Source organism: Rutilus rutilus (assembly GCF_951802725.1).
Source record: "Rutilus rutilus genome assembly, chromosome: 11".
NCBI classification, from domain to species: Eukaryota; Metazoa; Chordata; class Actinopteri; order Cypriniformes; family Leuciscidae; genus Rutilus; species Rutilus rutilus.
This window is the reverse complement of record NC_140216.1, coordinates 15,591,908-15,611,937: the sequence shown is the minus strand read 5'-3', so window position 1 is coordinate 15,611,937 and position 20,030 is coordinate 15,591,908. Positions and strand designations below refer to the sequence as shown.

Sequence of the window (20,030 nt, the reverse complement as noted above, 5' to 3'; positions counted from 1 at the left end):
TTGTAACTTGCCATTATTTATTAAACCAAATGCTTGACCATAATAGTCTACTGTCCCTTATTTTTAAGCATCAATAAGAATGGTAAAACACAAATCCTGTCGGCCAACATCAGTTAAGAGGAAATATTTATTTTATAGGTTTTACTCGCACAGCTCTTACTAGGGCGTCTTCGTTACATAAAAAAACAAATGCTTACATAGGGTTTTGATTACTAAATTTGAATCTCCTTTGGAGCTGTTTAATGGCTACTCGCGAAAATGATCTGATACGTTTACCCCATAACTTGTGAAACATACTGTATGTATACTGTCGGTGTATGAATGAGTGAGTGAATGGGTGAATGTGAGGCAATATTGTAAAGCGCTTTGGTGGCCATTGGGTCTTTGAAAGCGCTATATAAATGCAGTCCATTTACCATTTATTTACCATGTGAATAAAAGTTCAATTACATTAAATGATCATTTAAATATCTTAAATATGTTCTGAATATAAAGCGACCATGCCTCTTCACAAGACTTGGATTAAAACGCTCATCAATTTATAACGAATTTATGACCTTTTGGATCTTCTAAGCTTTGGTTACCACAAATTTCAATGGAGGGATCAGAAACCTCTCCTTTTCATTAAAAATCTCTTCATTTGTGTTTCAAAGATTAACCAAATTCATATTGAGTTTGAGATATTGAGTAACTGTTGACCTAATTTTTTTTTTGGATGAACTATTCCTTTAAAGGATTCATTTCTGTTCCAAAATTTATATTATAGCGTAATTTACTCACCCTCAAGTCATTCTAGGTGTTTTTGACTTTCTTCTTTCAGCCAAACACAAACAAAGTTTTATTGAATATAACTTCGATTGTGTTCGGCTGAAAGAAAAAAGTCATAAACAGCTAGGATGGCTTTAGGGTGAGTAAATTATGGGATAATTTTCATTTTGGGGTTACCTATTCCTTTAAGCCCAACGTATACTCTGATATTTACGCATATGCAAAGCATACTTCGCATAATGTAAATCTCATCATAGTACACATACTGTATGCGCATAGCCCAATTATTCTAGTATACTTTGTATATTATAAATACTATATAGAATGCCAAGAAGGATATCTGTACGGCTGTACGCATACGCTAAATGTTTGTCAAAACTGAAGTTGTCTTACAGTGTCTATAACTCCAGAGAGAGTTGTTCATATTAACAAAAGAATAAAATAGAGACCCATGATACTAACCCATTGGAGGTGTGGCCAATGTCTGTCTCCCTGCCAGCTGGGCTGGGCCAAGACCATCCAAAAACTCAGTGAACTGGCTGTCTGATGAGATCTTCACTCCAGGGAAGATTAGACTATTAATAGATAACGGACAGAAAATCAGTAAACTGAGTGCTAAAGGCTTCTTGCAAGACATTTCTTTAAAGATATCATCAATGATGCAAACCCAGCCAACCAGCAATGGTGGTGATGACATCATGTGATTTATGGAGTGGTGGACCATCATATTCAAATAGATTTACTGCACTTACTTTCCAGGTTTTGCCTTTTCACCATCGTCCGTGGTCTCTCGGCTGGGCTGCCGTGTCATCCTGCTCTTCATCTCAACGGCTAAACCCGTCTCCACACTCCGCTGGATTGCCAGGCGCACTGGCTTCTTTTTCTTACCCTCCTCTGAAAATTACAACAAGGGGAAGGGAAGATGAGAAAATAAGACAAATGTGTGACACTATGACCGCCCGTTCCACCCCACAGTGTTTTGAGTCCATCTCGAGTAGTTTTGTGGTCTTGGTCTTTTGAGCATTTGGACTCGGTCTTGACATGGATTTGGACCGAGCACAGTCATGAGAACTTCAACTCATTCATATGATCTGCTTTGAGCTATTGTGTATCTCTGGACTGGAGCAAACTGTGCGCGCGCTGTTTGCATGACACTGACGTGAAACCAGACTTCATTCCCCCCAAAGAATATTTACATTGTCTGAATTGTTCAGAGCCTCTTCAGGTCTCTGTCTTTACTCAGACTCAACCTACTCAGGTTTCAGCCTGGACTCCAACTTGTATGAGCTGGTCTGAACTAGAACACTGCAAACCCACATGCATTTGCCATTAGTTGAGCAAACTCGGAGGCCCATCCCAAACTTATGCCAGAAGAGTGGAGAATGCTCATGCTCTTCAGGCAACAAAAATGGTTTATTTATAGTTGTCTGCTCATCAAACTGGGTTGGAGAAAGTTTTTTAGCAACGGAAAACATAATACATTTCACCCTTAAGAATTTTTTTTTTTTACAACTACTGAATGAGATTCAAAAATAATACATGTTATGATCAGCAGGGGGCGTCAGTCTGCCACTCTGAGCAGCAGGACATCCTGTGTCCCCCAGTCAGCTTTTACACATCCATCCATCCATCGACACAAACATACATCACTCATATACGTCTCTCTGGCTTTCCGATGGCCACAAACCCTTCACAAACAAATTTTGCGCTGACAAATAAAGCTTTTTAAAACACAAGACACTGAAGCACACCTGATATGTAACTTCATTCTTACCTCCGTCTGCCTCTTCAAAGGAGTTCATGCAGGGGAAATAGATAGCCAGTGCCTCAAAGGAGGCCGACAGGCTGAGCCGGCTCTGTGAGCGCTGTATCCGCATGCCGGGGACAGCGGCGCTGCCATCCTGCCCTTGTCTGCCCATTTTACCACCCGGCACCCTCAAACACCTCTAAGGACACTGAAGAAGGGTAGCAGATGCGTATAGCTGATGCCGTGAGACGGTTTTGTAGAAACAAGTTTGGCAGGATTGTGTTCGATAGCAGCTGCGAGTCTTATTAGTTCTCAGGTTATGCGGTGAGGATGACTGTCTGACTGTCTCCTCTGCAGCGCGCTACTTCTCATCTAAAGGGGTGGGAGGGGGAGACGGTAGCATGTGCACGTGTTTCACAGAGGATGTGGCCAATCAGAGGCACAGAATCTAAGAGACCCCTAAAACGCTTCTCCAGGAGACAGAGCTCTGCCTAGAGATATGACTGAACACAAAAACACGCACATGACTTGCCTTCTGACTGCAGCTTCATCAGTCACTACACAAACAGCTGTTCTCATGCAGCTTTTCCAGCAACAAGCTACATTTTCCATTGAAATGATACATCACTGCGTTTTATGTCGCATTGTATTGTGCACGCAGCTGTACAACAGAGTGAACAGAAACAACAGATGGACGAAGACATGAAGTCAATCTACTGTACCTTAAAATGCAGATGATGCCTGTGGTACCTTGCCGATGATGGAAAACACTTTCTCAAACTAATAAGATTGGTTACCTGATTTAACATCACTTCTGAGACTAAGGACACACATTTGTTATTAGTCTACCCAGTAAGATATTCTTGTTTTGAAAGAAATGAATACTTTTATTCAAGTAACAGTAAAGACTTTTACAATGTTACAAAAAACTATTTCAAATTAATGTTGTTCTTTTGAACTTTCTATATCAAAGAATAATAACGATTCCATCACGTTTTCTACAAAAAGATTAAAGCAACTTTTTTCAACTGATAAAAAGAAGAAATGTTTCTTGAGCAGCAAATCAGCATATTAGAATCATTCCCGAAGTATCATGTGACACTGGAGTAATGACTGATGAAAATTCAGCTTTACCGTCACAGGAATAAATGACATTTTAAAATGCATCAACATAGAAAACAGTTATTTTAAATTGTAATAATATTTTACAATATTACTGTTTTTACTGTACTTTTGATAAAATAAATGCAGCCTGGTAAGAGATTTCTTTCAAGAACATTAAAACCTTATACTGACCACAAACTTTGAACGTTAGTGTACAGTATCTCACATAACTCTGCCCTTAAACAGCACAATCTATGATTCATCGATTTACAGTCAAGTATTTACGATTTGTCAGTCAAGCTGTTCTTCACATGTAACTGTGTGGTTCTTGACCAAAAGAGGCAGCAAAAAAAGGTCCAGACCTTCTATCATCATCGATCTTCGTTAAATTGTTAATTATTTTTCTATTTTTCTTCATTAAACAACTCCCCCTGGGCAAACCTCATCTTTCAAAGTTGAGGTTTGGGAAATTGAAAAAATATCATATCACAATTTATTTATTTTTTCAGGAAGGATCATGTTCCACGATCTGATCAAGATTATTTTTCATGTCGGTTTATTGCAAGCCACTGAGAGGTAGAGCCAGACAAAAAAAAAAGAAAAAAAAAAAGGAATAGCTTGACAAGGTAACAAAGTATAAAAGAAAAGGATTACAGACCATTAAGGCACATAATAGGACAAATACGACATAATATACAAATTACATAAGTAGTGCTTTAATTTTTCAGCTAGGTCTATTTAACAGTAAGAAACTGAATAGTCAAATGTAAAAATAAAACTGCATAGACTTCACTTTATGAATTAAATATGCATTGATGCTACTTAAGTTATTCAGTAAAGAGCAGTGTGTGATTTTCTTTCTGTCTTTTGTTGTTTAACATTACTGAGACAAATGTCAGCAGGTAAGCTGCGGTCACCTAATGCACAGATTCAATATACTGACACATCCAATTTCTCCCTGCTGTTTATGTTCACTTAAGATATATCCGACTGTGAAAGATAACTTAGTTCAGTACTCGTAGAGGAACCATAATCACTCTAATAGTTAGACAAAGTGGCACAATGCGGACAAATAATCTGACACGCAACATCCATGGAATAAGTGATCACAACTCTGGAGAAATGCGTCTCCATTTACAGGTAAAAACACACTTTACAAACGTATATACACACCCGATATGTGCAGATGTGCAGTTGTGTTTTATTTCCAGATTATTAGTATATTCTGGTAGCTTTAATGTAATGTAGCTTCAAATGTAAATAGCTCCAAGGAACAGCATGTTATCTTTCTGAAGAAAAACAGTGTGACAACAGGTACTCACTACCTGACTGAACTAATGACCTAAAAACCCATGAAACAAACACACTGCAATATCACAACCTGTTACAAGAAATGCAAAAATTGCAAGTTCTACTCAGTAAGCCTTATCATTAACAAAGTGAAAACTAGCAGCTTGTTTTTGTAACAGAACTGAGACAACAATCTAAAGACTGGCAGTTCCATTCATTATGGGGTTTTAGGCAAATAGAAACAGCATGCACCTTAATGAAGATGTGACATCTAATCTACACTTCTGTAAGTTATAAATATCTTATTGTGCGTGTGTTGAAATCATCACCCCTGCTGCATACTGGCTTAAAATAGTAACGTCTCAAACCTTCCTATTAAAGTCTAAAGAATACAGTTGTGACTCATATCTACGCTCAAACCTCAACATGTCTGACAGTAACACAAATAGTGTAGCGCACATAAAGTCTAACAGAGCATAACTTCCCAGCACGTTTTACTTGTGTCATTTATTTTTAAGTAGCCTATGCCTACACAATCCAATGAACTTAAAATACCATCTAAGCACTAAAAATAACTGGGTGTTTGAGATCTGTAATGCAAACCATTGGCTAATAAATGTGCAGTTTATATTAAACACTAATATTGCAATAGTGCAGACAGAAGACTCAGATCTGACATTAGACTCACTGTGTGGTCTAAGCGTGTCGTAACAAACAAAATGATGCTGGTTTAATTCACTGTCTCAGAGGGCATGCGCGCAGGTCATGGAGTAGTCGCTTTTTTTCTGAGCTCCTCTCCGCTGACACTAGATTTTGAATGCCTTTGTAATTAAAGTACCGTCAAACCATTTTACAGTCGATAATGACATTTTGAGAGTTACCTTTTGTCAGTTGTTTTGAGTACTTCGTGAAATTTAAGTGTGTTGTGACGTGATTTTCGTTATTTCACTGACTCATTCTGTGTACTAAAGGCGTCACAGAAACCGTTGCAGCTATTAAGGAGGACGCCAACCGAGGAAATTCTATCTCACAGGGAAGAGTGATCGCGATACTTGCCACAATCGGTGCCCAAGGAGATGATTTGAAAAAGCTGATAGAATACAAGATGACTGATTTAAGTGCTCGCTTGGAGCTGGTTAACTGCTGGTTAACTTGCAGATCAGAACAAAAAAATGGGCGAGGCGTTGTGCCTTTCTACTGTAATATATTTTAGAATGTAATTTATTTTGGTGATGACAAAGCTGAATTTTCAGCAGCCATTTTTCCAGTCTTCAGTGTCACATGATCCTTCAGAAATTATTCTAATATGCTGATTTGCAGCTCAAGAAATGTTTATTTCACTTTTGATCAATTTAATACATCCTTGCTGAATATATATATATATATATATATATATTTAGACTGAAGATAGACTAAAATAAACCTGAAATAATTCCTTGTAACACATGAATGGAATATTCCACAATGTCATTCATTTAGAATGAATAACACACTCAGGAGAGCTTTAATGGTCCATTAAGTACAGTCTCTTGAATAACAACCAGGTGTTGAAATGGCTTTTTACCATCATATCATGTGCTGAGATATTGACTTGTGTTGACCCTATGACCCCTAACCTCCTCTCCACCGAAACAGATGGACGTTGTGAGCGGTCAGCATGTTATTAACACCTGGACCACACAGACCGTAAACGCAAGTCCATTATTCCACAACAAGTGGTTTACACAATCCTGTAAAACAGCCTTTGACAGGGTGTTTAGAAAGTCTCTGCTACTGAGCAAAGAGCTTTGGGAAAGTTTTCATGGTCCTGTTTTCCATTTATCAGTTCCAAACCCTAGTGATCTGCTTAGAGAACATTTTAGGGCAATTTCAGGTTAAAGGCTCGATTATAACCTATTATACCATAGGCACGCCCAGCTCTACAGGCTGTTTTAAAAGGTAGGTGGACAAAATTATGCTGCCTTTTAACCCTTGCACAAGTACTGTAAATTTAAAATATTCTAGCTGAGCCCCCCAAAAATAAAAATGCTAAAGGCAAACTCTCCTGATGTGCCCTAATTTTGTGGTGTATAACAGTGCAGATGTAGAGTATCCGGTTTTTCCTTTCAAAGCCACTTTTGTTATTTGTCAAGGTACATTATTATTATTATTATTTCTTTTTTTAACAATATGTTTAATATCAGAACAATCTTAACAAACTGACTGAGGCCTGTTCAGGACAAACAAATTCACTAAAATGAATCAGACTTGCCAGCGCTACGAGAGTGAGCCAGCTCTCTTTGTCATTTACCTCCACTCATTTGTCAAGAAAAAATAACACAAATGTGACTTTGACAAACAACGATCAATGCGCTACAACACTAATCACTGGAAAAGTGTTTTGTAACTTTCTAGTGGTGTGTGTGTTGGATGTTGCCACATGCTGAATCATACACCTCGGTTTAATGTCCTTGTCATCATTAGATCTTATTTTTCAGAAGCTCTACCCACAGACTGTGCTGTTACTATCAAGGAAGAAATAATCACTCTAATAGTTAGACAAAGCGGGACAATGTGAACAAATAATCTTTGCAAATCAGTGACGGTGCAACACGCAACATTCATAGGAACAGTGATCACAACTCTGGAGAACTATGCGTCTCCAATTACAAGGAAAAACTACACTTTACAAACGTATATACACAACAGATATGATTATTTCCAGACTATTAGTATATTCTGGTAGCTTTATTGTAATGTAGCTTTAAATGTAAATAGCTCTTAGAAACAGCATGTTATCTTTCTGAAGAAAAACAGTGTGATCCATTAACAACATTTCTCACTACCTGACTGAACTAATGACCCCTGAAACAAACACACTGCAATATCACAACCAATGATAAACTGGACAGGATGAAAAAAGCCAATGGCCTGGTCAGAAAAATATTGTTAGTAGCCTACTGTTTGCTAAAAAATATATATCTCACAGCATTTGTCCATGAATGTTGCTTTAAATCATACAGCTAATGTTAATCACTTTAAATGAAGTCCAGAATGTAATACAGAACAATTTTTCTATTCTTTGTGGTTTTATTTTTATGGTTTATATACATACATCATTAGGTGCCACTCAAGAGACATATGAACAGCAGAGTTTTACATCATGCCATACTGACGTACACAGCCAGTGTATCCTCCTCCAGACTGTGTGTGTCTGTGTGTGAAAATCAGGAGTGAGGAGGAGGTTTGTTTTTAGCTGTATATGACTGATCCGGCAGGAAATAGAAATGAGACGATCTTTAAATACGTGAGGAACAAGCATCGGGTGTGAGAATGAGCCTGTTAAGTATGGAAACATGTCAATCTGTACAGCGGGAGAGTGAATCATTACTGCGCCACAAAAATATCCTCAACCTATTTAAGGGGATCTTGGTGGATGTACGACAATCATATAGTAGAACATGTATAGCTGTCTTAAACATTATACTTTTAGAGCTAGATTTATGTTTTCCTGAACACAAAAGAAGAATTTTAAAGATGGATTGTAACCAAACAGTTTTGGTGACTACTGACTTCCATTGTATGGCCAAAAAATTTACAAAAATAAACAAATAATTAAAATAATTAAATAAATAATTAAAATAATAATAATAATAATTAATAAAAATAAAAAAAGTTATCAAAATTTCTCAACATCTTCTTTATCTTCCACAGAAGTAAGAAAGTAAAATGCTCCGCCTTGTGAAAAAGTAGTGCACTTAAGCATACTTAAAAAAAATATTATGAAAAAATATACTTTAAGAGAAAAATAATAAAGTGGGAACTGAATATAATGTTTACTTAATGTCATTTCTATTCATGTAATTACACATTTGAAATGATGAAGTTGCAATTTAGTTCGTTTAAAGGTTGTATCAGCGATTTCAGGCCCAAACATAAATGATCACATTCATCTAATCTTTCCTAACGATCCGCTAGCTGCCCGCCCCATAAGCACGCCGTCAAAAAACAGCGTCTCTGTAGGCAGCCTAGGCTCTGAAATCTGCACACAAAAACAGTTGGTTTCACCACCACTCAAAACCAAAATAAATAGTGTTCCAACCAATCACCGACAGGGGGTGGGTGTTGTGAGGTTTTCGCGTGCAGCCGTCATAGGCAGCCGTGCACGAGCGCAAAACCTCACAACACCCACCCCTGTCGGTGATTGATGTTTTTGAAAGTTTTATTGAATGTGATCATTTATGTTTGGGCCTGAAATCGCTGATACAACCTTTAAAATATATTAACTAATTCAAATTTAATATTGAATAACACACTATGGTTAAAATTATAATCAAGTACTTTACATGTGCTTTAGTATGTTAGTCAACACATCAACATAAGTGTACTTTAATGCATGACAAAAGATTAATAAAACTTAATGGTTTAAAATGTATTTAAAGTAAAACTTAATTTGACATTATTTCAAAGTGCACTTTTTGTAGTCATGAAAGTGTACTCTCTTTAAGTGCTCTTGAGTGGCCTTTTATATTTTTAAGATTTTAAGTACACTACAAAAGCACATTCACTACAATTAAGTGCTTTTTGCAAGCCTGTGGTCCCACTGTACATACTGAATACACAAAGCCAGAGGAACGTTTGAGTTCTTGCCAACACAGATGAGATCACTCAAGTGAAATAATGCCCTTTTGCATCAGTTATGTTAACTCACCAGTCAAATCAACATAAGCGCTGAAGGATTGGCCTCCAGCAGCAAAGCTCTTTTAAAACCAACAGTTTTTCCTCAACAGACAGCAACGGGAGATCTGTGCGGGAAATGTACATACTTGCATGTGGCAAATGCTGTAAAACTGCTTTATCTAAAGAGAAGCTTTGACCAGTGTGTCTTATCATAGACTAACGATCTCAAAGTATAACCACGTGGAGCATCCGATTCAATCCATCCCATCCCAGCAGGTCTTTATGAGGCAGAGTGGGGTGTGAGGCACGATTTAACCAGTAGGACCTCTGAATCCTACCTGTGAGCTGTAGAGAGGGACATGCACTTCCTCAAAGCTAGCTCATATCACTGCATGTGTGTGTTCAGATGGGCTACTCATAGGTCATGACTTCCATCATTGATAAAGTGAGTGACAGTGTTTTGTTTCTCAGAATAAGAGAAGGAGGTCATTGTAGGATTTTTAGCGTAAAATATTTCCTTTAAAACTGTATTAGTGTTTAGTAGTATTTTAATTTGCAGGTTACTAAAATATCTCTAGAAAGTCAAACAGGTTTGGAGTGACATGAGAGTGAGTAAATTATGACAACATAACCATCTTAATCATTAAAAAAAATGAATTAAATCGATTTTTTTTTTATGGTAATAGTTTTTTACATTTCATGAATTATTAATTTACAGATATTACGTTTTGAGGAGTCACACCATGTGAATTTTGCAATAAAAAGGTCAAATTATCTGATATTATAAGGAAACTTACTGACCATGGGGCTTTGCAGGTGCTTTCTCAATTAAATCACTTCCTGTTTTTTTTTGGTCCATGTTAGTTGCACCACATGACTTCTGCATGAATTTCCACTGGCATTGATTAAGCCTGTATTACACATGGCTGTATAATGAATGAACACAGACCTATTCAGACTATTCAGAATTTGTGCCAGCAGCACTGCATGGTCCAAATGGATCTCCATCCATTTAGATGATCAGTAATAATGATCCTGATTGATTTGAATGGCTGAGCTGTATGCTCAAAGGGACCTATTGCATAACAGTGTGGAACAATATGAAAATATAACGTCTTGCTGTTACAAAAGAAAAATGGAAAGTCTGGCTTTCTTCTACATGGATGGATTCAGAAAGATCAAAGTTATACTTTTAAAAATCAAGGTTCCAAAGTTTTTTTTAGGTTTTTTTGCAGTGATGTCATAGAGACATTTTTGGTTCCACAAAGAACCTTTCAGTGAACAGTTCTTTCTTATTGTAAATAAGATTTTTAAAATCTAAATGGCTATTTTCCACTATAAAGAATATTTTGCGCAGAGATGGATGTTAAAAGGGTGGTATAATGCCCTTTTCACAAGATGTAAAATAAGTCTCTGATGTCCCCAGAGTGTGTATGTGAAGTCTTAGCTCAAAATACCCCACAGATATTTTTATCGCATGTTAAAATTGTCACTTTTTGAGGGTGAGCAAAAACGCACCATTTTTGTGTCTGTCCCTTTAAATGCAAATGAGCTGCTGCTCCCAGCACAGAGGGTGGAGCTTCGACAGCTTGTGTCCTTTTACCTCACACAGACATGCACTGAAAATTTCAAAAACTTTTAGTCTTTTATGTTCAAACCGGAGTCAGATAATGATTGAGAGACTCAAGAAGAAGTGACAACATTTAGAGTGCAACAGGACATTTCTGAATGGTTAGTTGATGAATTTATGTAGCTTATGTATAGTTATATTCTAGTCATATTCTGTCATGATAATCTATATATCATGTTCCCGGGGGCGGGGTTTATGTAAATTCTGTGAGATGTCACTAACCCTGGAGGAATGTTGTGTAGTCCCTACCAGCCGTTTGTTGTAGCACTTAAAAAGCAATTTCTTTAAAAGAAAATATCTTCCTTTGCTTTGAACTTTGAGCATTGTAACTTTGCAGATGTTGTTTACGCTCAAACAGGAACATTACACACTAACTAAAGTTAGAAAAGTGAAATCATAATCTACCACCCCTTTAAAGGTTCTTCATGGAACCCCAGATGGCAATAAAGAACATTTATTTCCAAGAGGGTAGGAGCAGCGAGTGATTTTCTTGTTTTGTTGTTTGATTAACATTAATGACACAGACAGCAGCAGGTTTATTAGGCTGTCAATTTAAGACCTAATGCATGGATCCAATATACTGATACACATCTTATTTTCTCCCAACTGTTTTCTACATTCACATAACCAAATGTGTGTACATGTATACCAGCCAAGCCTCTGCCTTTTTGTGTTTATGAATGTTTAGGCATGCACCCCGAAGCTCAAAGTATACTTTTTGCTTGTCTGTGTTTCACTTCGTCTTAAGCCGGGTGTGCACTGTACGATTTTGCACATAACCTTATGACGCAATTAGTGCAACAACAACAAACCACCACTTGTTACACAGACATCGTCTTAGTTTTTTCCCATTTGTCTTTTCAAGACAAGCCATGATTACAATTAACGCTAGAGATTGTCTTTGTTTGTTAGCCACCATTTCAATCCCACATGTTAATGCAGCTCACCGTCACCGAACATGTCACAGATTGATGATGTAAATCTCTGGATGAGTCTTCTTGCGTGTGTCCTTTTTTAACGAATCTTGACTGTCTGACATTAAAGACAACTAAGATCCCAGTGTGACATGGCTTACAGCAGGGATCATGTTTGTACAGTCTGACAAGCAACAATCGTAAAGGAGCGAAAACGCACCACTGTAATAGCATGCGGCACAATAATAATTGTATCTCGATTATCGTGTTTTCATAATCGTTGGAAGCCAAAATCTAATTTAAACAAAAATTTTATAAATCAAACAGCCCTAAGACGAATTAAGGCGAGACACGGCAGGCAAAAACATAGTTTTTTTTTCACTGGTCATTTTTGAGATTTTGGGATATTTGTCTTCTTTCAGACTTGTGATGAAAAAAAGTCCGAAATACACATTTAGGTCTTTATTTTACTACACTTTGTCTGTTTGCTCTTTCAGCTTTTTTTTTCTGCTCTTTTCTCTCATACTCCAAGTCTGAAATCTCCACTTCAGTAGCACCTATATACACCAAACTTTCCAGTCTTGTACCTAGTTATATTATGAAGACATTTACAGGGGGATTTGTAAATATATTATTCCTAGCCTGATTTATATACAATTTTATTCCCAAAAACATGGCGAAAATAATTTTAAGGCTATTGACAGTATATTCTGATTTACAGGATAACAAAAGTAGATATACATAAAGCCCTCTGTAATTTTTTTCCCCATCTAATATGTGAACACAATGAAAAAATTATTTTGAACTTGGCTTTATCCAATACTCAGATTTTATTAGATAATGCCTAATTTGCATATTTAAACATTCAATTACATTACATTTTTCTCATCTTAATGTAGGTAATCAACTGGGAAAGTTTCATGGTGATATCTGCTAGTTAAAAATATTACCCTATTCACCTGTAGTGTCTCGCCTTAAAGGAATCGTTCACCTAGAAATTCAAATTTGGTCATCACTTACTCACCCTCAAGTTGTTCTAAACCTGTATGGGTTTGTATGAGTATGTATCGGTTGACGGTAGCCATTGACTTCCAATGTATTTTTTTTTTCTACTATGGAAGTCAATGGCTACTGTCAACTGTCTGGTTACCAGCGTTCTTTAAAATATCGTATTTTGTGTTTGTGTTTAACAGAAGAAGAAGAAACTACCCCTAAACTATCCCTTTAAGCACAGGTTTACTATAAAGTTTAATAAAATAAAAATAAAAAGTCACTAAAATGTTAAATCAACAAGTCTCAATGTGTATCCTTAAATTGCGTGGACCTCAAGTATGACCAATGTATTGTTGCATAAAGACAGCCCTTGACGGAGTTCAGCCTGGTTTTTCCTCCAGAGCCGTCTGTTGTGGTCATCACTCACAAAGCACTTAGTGAAATATTGACGTGCACTCAATGATGATACAGCCGCTAGTGCAGCTGCCACATCGTGGTCTGAATATCGACTTGAGTCGGCAAACCCCAGTTCGTCTCCACAATAACAAACACAGTGGCCTAGAAAAACACCTTCACGTTTCCTCCACATCTATCTGAAGAGCAGAACGTGAGAGGTTCTGCTCGAAGCCATTGTGCTGATAAATGCAGTATTAACACAACACCCTGACTAACTCACACTGACAGAAATAGACAAATCACATGTTAGAAAATTGGGCTGTTTTTACAGGTTGAATCTGTGCATATGTTACTTGTGACTTTATGACCTGCATTTACATTTGAACTGAATGCGCCGCAAAATACCTCATCCAAATGATCTTCATATCTATCTGTTATTTAGGTCAGCAGCAAAACATAGTATCAAGCATGCATCCTTATTCATTGTAAAATGAATGGAGGGCAAAAATTTAAAAGCTGGGCGAGAACTACATTAAAAAGTAGAAGGCAATGAAAATCTTCCAAAACTAGGAAGTGCAAAGGAATATATACAATCAAGTTTAGGGTCAGTAAGATTTTAAATATATATATAAATGACTGGAGTATTGACTGCTGAAAATTTACATTGACAGCTTTAAAAGACAGCTTTTATTCAATAAATTATAAGAAGAGAAAACAGTATTTAAAATTGTATTAATATTTCACAAAATTACTGTTTTTACTAAATTTGATCACATAAATTCAGCCTTGGTGAGCATAAGAGACTTTTTTCAAATACAATAAAAAATTGGGTAACGCTTTATAATAACTGCACGCTATTAATCATTAGCTAATCATTAATAAACAGTTAATTCATCATTTATAAAGCATTAATAGACATTAATAAGCAGTTTATAAATACAGCTATATATGCTTATTCTTGATTTATAAGCATATCTATAATGTGTTTAATAATTGTATTTTCATACTTGATCAATTTATCATTTCTAAATGAAGTATTGTTTTATTTGGAGTTGTCAGTGGTTCATATGATCACTTAGAAAGTTTAAGTAAATGATTAATGATTAATAAACTATTTAAATGTACATTCATACATCTTAAATATTTCTAGGTTCTGCATCACTGTGTTGTGTTTGTTAACTTTTTCTGTTCAGAAGATAACTGAGCCTTTAAATCTCCTTTGTAAATGCTTTACAAGGCATAAATAGTCATCACTTCAATGAGCTCACAAAAATAGATAACTGACCACTACTAAATGCTTTATAACTACCTGAATTAACCATGAATTACAGTAGAAATACATGTTAATAAAGCATTTATTAACACATTAAGTAACCCATTACTATGTCTGAATAATAAGATGTGTGAATGTACATTTAAATAGTTTATTAATCATTTACTTTATAAGTGATCCTATGAAACACTGACAACTCCTAAATAACTGGTTTGTAAATACTGCAATGCTTCATTTAGAAATGATAAATAATCATTAATAAAGTTTTATTAAACACATTATAGATATGCTTATAAATCAAGAATAAATCATTTATAGCTGTATTTATAAACTGCTTATTAATGTCTATTAATGCTTTATAAATGATGACTTTACTAATGATTAATAGCGTGCAGCTATTATAAAGTGTTACCAAAATGTTTACTGACCCCAAACTTTTGAACGGTAGTGTTAAGTGTTGGAAAGTTCATCAATCTCTTGGGTTAATGTACTAGCACAGCTCACTCACCCTCTGGGTCCAGTTGTGAGGTACTTTGACTCTTTTTTCCCAGTCCCACCATGGCGGCCATCTTCGCCCCAAAGCTGGAGCGCCTCTTCTTGTCATCGTCCTCATCGTCATTCCTGCCCAGCGAGCACATGTCTCCACCCACACTGGAACTCTTGGTGATGACGGAGCCAGGGGTGGCCGTCTGAGCCCTGTGTTTCATTTTAGATGTAAACTCACTGTCAGCAATATCAGAATGAGGTGATATAGGAACAGGGAAGGAGAGGAGGACAGGGACAGGAAGAGAGAGGAAGGGACAGGCTTAAGCTATAGGATTTAGGAGCAGGGTCAAAGGTGAAGGACAGTCACACTGGTATAACAGCCACAGTGTATGACATCTCCGGGGAGCATCAACATGACCAGCAGCTATACAGTAGGCCTACTGCAGGGGTGACGTATTTTTCGTAGGCCAAAACCCGGAAAGAAGTTGCAATTTAGCACTTCCAGTTTCATCGGACTGAAGTCATTGGGGTTTTGAATGGGTTTTTGATTAAAAGCCTGAAATAAGTTCTGTGGTTATTTTCACATTTATTCTACAACATAAAATACATTGGTAATACCCCCTTTAAAAAAAAAAACTACTTGTCTTGAAAAAGGTGGTTTCTAAATAGAACTACAGAGGTTGTCTGGAACATTAAACGTCTTCATGCTGAACAGATAAATACTCACTAGTCTACTTTCACAGCCTCATTGTGTTTCGTGCTCTTGCAAACTAAACTAAATGTTTTTTAAAGGGATCATAAACTGCATTTTTTTTTTATGATTTTATAATGTTTCCTGAGGTGCAATTATATTGTTAGTATGATTTTTACATATAAAAGGTCATAGTTTAGAAATAAAAGTGCATTTTCCACCCTGATTTTAGCCCTCTGATTTGAAAGCTCTGTCGGAAGGGGTGTGTCTGCAGTGAGACTTGAATGTATACGCCCACTGCTGTGATTGGCTAACATCTTTGCATATGAAATAAGTATTACACGTGGAACTCTCTCGAAATCTTTTACTACGTTTTTACTATTACAGCTGGCAAGATTACCTAATCGTGAAAAGTGTTGATTATACCATTATATTTTGATCTACTCCCATTGCATGAAATGTTGCAGTGATGAGTATGTAGCCGATGAGAGATATGTGTGGAGTGCATGAATGCAGTGATCTAGTCAATGCACCCTCACAAATGCTGAACTAACAGTTCAAACACGATGAAAATAAGAGATTCATTGAGCAATGTAGAAAGTGTCATTAATTATAATGGGAGTTTTGGCGAGAGTCCAGAACTCAGTCACTGATAAACTCAAGCTGTGTGATTGACAGCTACTGCGATTATAAAAGGAGCATTCTTTGATCGCTTTCTGTGTATAATTTATTCACAATTTAATAACAGATTATTTTAACGTTAAGCATTAATAAATTCTGTAACAAATGTATTGCTCAGTGTTAGTTTAAGTTAGTAATGCATTAGCGTTAACCGATGGGACCTTATTGTAAAGTGTGACCAAAATCTCAGATTTTGATTGCAGACTTATTTTGTAAGAAGTCATAATGGTGTCATAAGATGTAAAGACTGTGTGCTGCTGTGTCTATTATCAGTTCACCTGCCATGAGAGATTGCTGTAAGTCAAACTCTACACAATTAGTTTAATAAATCAGCATTAGGGTTAGCATAATTAAATTTAATTGAAAAGGTCTACTCCAGCATATGTTGTAGAAAGGTCAAGTATGGACAGAGACTGTAATATGAAGTATTTATCCACAGAGGCACAGTTTGCAGAAAGCTTGTATAATGACCTATTTTAGTGACGTGAGACAAGCTCTCAAACAAGGGGGAAATAATGAGACAGTGACTCATCAAACTCAAGCTCTCTCTCCTGAAAAGATAGGAGAAGATGGCTTTAGGCTACTAACATGAGATTGAATCCTGTGCTAGTGATCCGTCTTACTAATAGAAACGAGAGATTACTTTCTGTTTGGTTTTCTGTGAATGGCAAGTTATTGAGTAAACTTTTTTTCTGGGTTTGTATCTACCATATGAAAATACTATCAGAAGACTTGTATGAGGATTGTTCCATTGACACCAAGTTAAAATATTTCTACAGCCTTGAAGAAGAGGATGAAGCTGTTTCTATGACAACTATCTTCAACAATAATCTTTGCTCTGAATGTTAAAGTCTTTATTAGGCAGGATCATCAGACATTAAACACTGTAACACCATACAAACTGACTCAAATGTATGTGTTATTACTTTTTTTTTTTTTATGCCTCTACAAACTGATATTGCTTTGTATATTGAAATCAACAGGTTTCAGCAGGTCCTATTATTGTATGTGTCTACAACTGTATAACTTATTAAAATATATTAAAATAGTCTGAACAAACTATTTTATATTCTTGAAATACTGTACTTAAGATTTTAGACAAGTTTTTGTCGTTTTTAACTGTACTTTTAACACTTATATGAAAACTTTAACTAATTTTATGAAAACATGCAAACGGTTAAGATTAGACTGAAAAACTCCTTCAGAAGGAAGTGCAGAGCAGTAGGTGCTACACACAGCCAGAAAAAGCACAAGGTTTGACAGCAATTTTGCTTTAATCATTAGTTCTTCTGCCGTTTAATAATGTGACAATCACAATTGGTTTTTTGCAGTATTTGGGACAGAGGAGCATGTTTTGAAGACAATTACATTATGGGCCCTATCTTGCACCCAGCGCGATTGACTTTGTACACCGATGCATGTATCATTCCTATTTTGCACTCACGCACAGCGGACTTTTCCCTCCACAGACGCACGTCGGTTAACTAAGAAATACACTTGCGCTCCCGGGGGCGGTTCAGCGCAAAGAGGAGGTGTGTTCCGGCGCAAACGTTCCCTCATGCTATTTTGCAGGTTTAGAAAACAATTCCGCCACTGAACGAAAAAAACTAGTTTAAAGTCAGTGGCGCGTTGCGCATGTTATTATATGCTATTTTAAGGGCGCATGCTTGGCCATAATCAATGTAGCGTGTGATATACTTCGATTCTCTCATCTACACAGAAGCAGCAGTTTTCATTTTTGCAAATCATACATATATTACGATAGATAGATAGATAGATAGATAGATAGATTATTATAAAAGCATACATCTAGCTTACACATTTACCCAAATTATCATACGCCTGTTTAACCGAAGTTAATTTGGGTGTGTTTCTCCATCCCCAACATCACTTCTCTGTGTTTTACGGCCGTGACGAGAACGTCGGTCTCCTCGGCTGTGAACGCTCCTGCCGTGCGCCTGGCAAATCCGCCGTTATAATAGGAATCCGCTATAGAACAAGCGCGCCTGCTCTTAAAGGGAATGTGAGATGACGCTCTGATTGGTTTATTTCACGTTACGCCCAAACCACACCTATGAATAATGAAGCTACTTCAGGCCAACCCAATTTAGATTTGCGTCGGGCGCAAGAGTCATTTATCCCACCAGTATAATAGCAACAGCGCCCAAGACCCGCCCACAAAGTTACTTGCGTTTCGCGCTTGATACATGCGTTTCAGATCATTAAAATAGGGCCCTATGTCTTCATAGTGCATCAATGAAGAATTAATCCTTGTTATTTTATATAAATTAAATTTTGATGCCTCATGAAATGACCAGTCTAAAGTTTTTTTTATACATACTGAGAATATTTCATATTTATATTTACATATGATGTCTCTACACTACCATTCAAAAGTTTGGGGTCAGTAAGATTTTTGCTGTTGTTATTATATGGCAAAGATGCATTAAATTGATCAAAAGCAACAGTAAAGACATTTATCATTTCTATTTCAAATAAATGCTGTTCTTTGGACTTTCTATTCTTTAAAAAAAAAACTAAACTAAAAAGTATCACAGTTTTTAGAAAAATAGCAGCAGAGCTGTTTTTAACATCGATAATAAGAAATGTTTCAAAATCAGCATATTAGAATGATTTCTAAAGGATCATGTGACACTAGACTGAAATAATAAGCATATGAGACTTCTTTCAAAACCATTAAAAAAGAATATTACTGACCCCACATTTTTTAACAATATAGTATCTATAAAGTACTATAGGCTCGTAGTATCATTCACTAGAACTGAGTCCCTGGAGTATTGGATCATACTGTTTTAAAGTTGTTTTTAATGTCAAAAAGTTTTTAATGTTGTTTGTATGTCTATGTGGTGTTTTTAATTTGCTTAATGACAAAACTTGTGCAAATTCATAAGTCAACACCATTGCTGATTATTTTCTCCTAATTAAAAGTGAATCAATGAACCAAAGACAGTCTCAAAAACGAGGTTTGAAATCGACTGTTTCTCATGTCACAAACTACCATGTAACCAATCACATCAATGTGTGGGCGGGCTTTAGCATATCAATACTATGCTCTGAAGCAGGGGAGTCTCAAGAGTAGCCAGGTTATCCCGATACATTTGTCTGTTGATATGAAAAATCGGGTACATTTAGCAATATAGAAGGTTAATTATGTATTTGATGTATAACATAATGCTATGACAAATGATATGCCTTTCTCCACTGACGTTCTAAGTTCTTCAAAGCGTTTCTAAAGATACTGATATTTAGAAGGCAGACTGAGATTGCAAATGCGAACATGGTTTGTGTAACATTAGCAACACATCATTAGCTGTTTGATAACGTAGTCAATCAAAAAGCTAATCATATTAATTACCGTTATGTGTCCGACATTGTAA

The 20,030-nt window shown here is 36.4% G+C and overlaps 1 protein-coding gene across 1 annotated transcript in view; it reads right to left on the bottom strand.

The window, feature by feature from the left end:
• rims2b (regulating synaptic membrane exocytosis 2b) overlaps positions 1 to 20,030 on the bottom strand; it is a 158,548-nt gene that overhangs the window by 5,148 nt on the left and 133,370 nt on the right. Inside the window, exons 39-41 of the mRNA XM_084423300.1 lie at positions 15,283 to 15,470; positions 1,521 to 1,662; positions 1,231 to 1,343 (exon numbers count right to left, since the gene is read on the bottom strand). Coding sequence (XP_084279426.1) covers positions 1,231 to 1,343; positions 1,521 to 1,662; positions 15,283 to 15,470 — 443 coding nt within the window. The remainder of the gene's footprint in view (positions 1 to 1,230; positions 1,344 to 1,520; positions 1,663 to 15,282; positions 15,471 to 20,030) is intronic.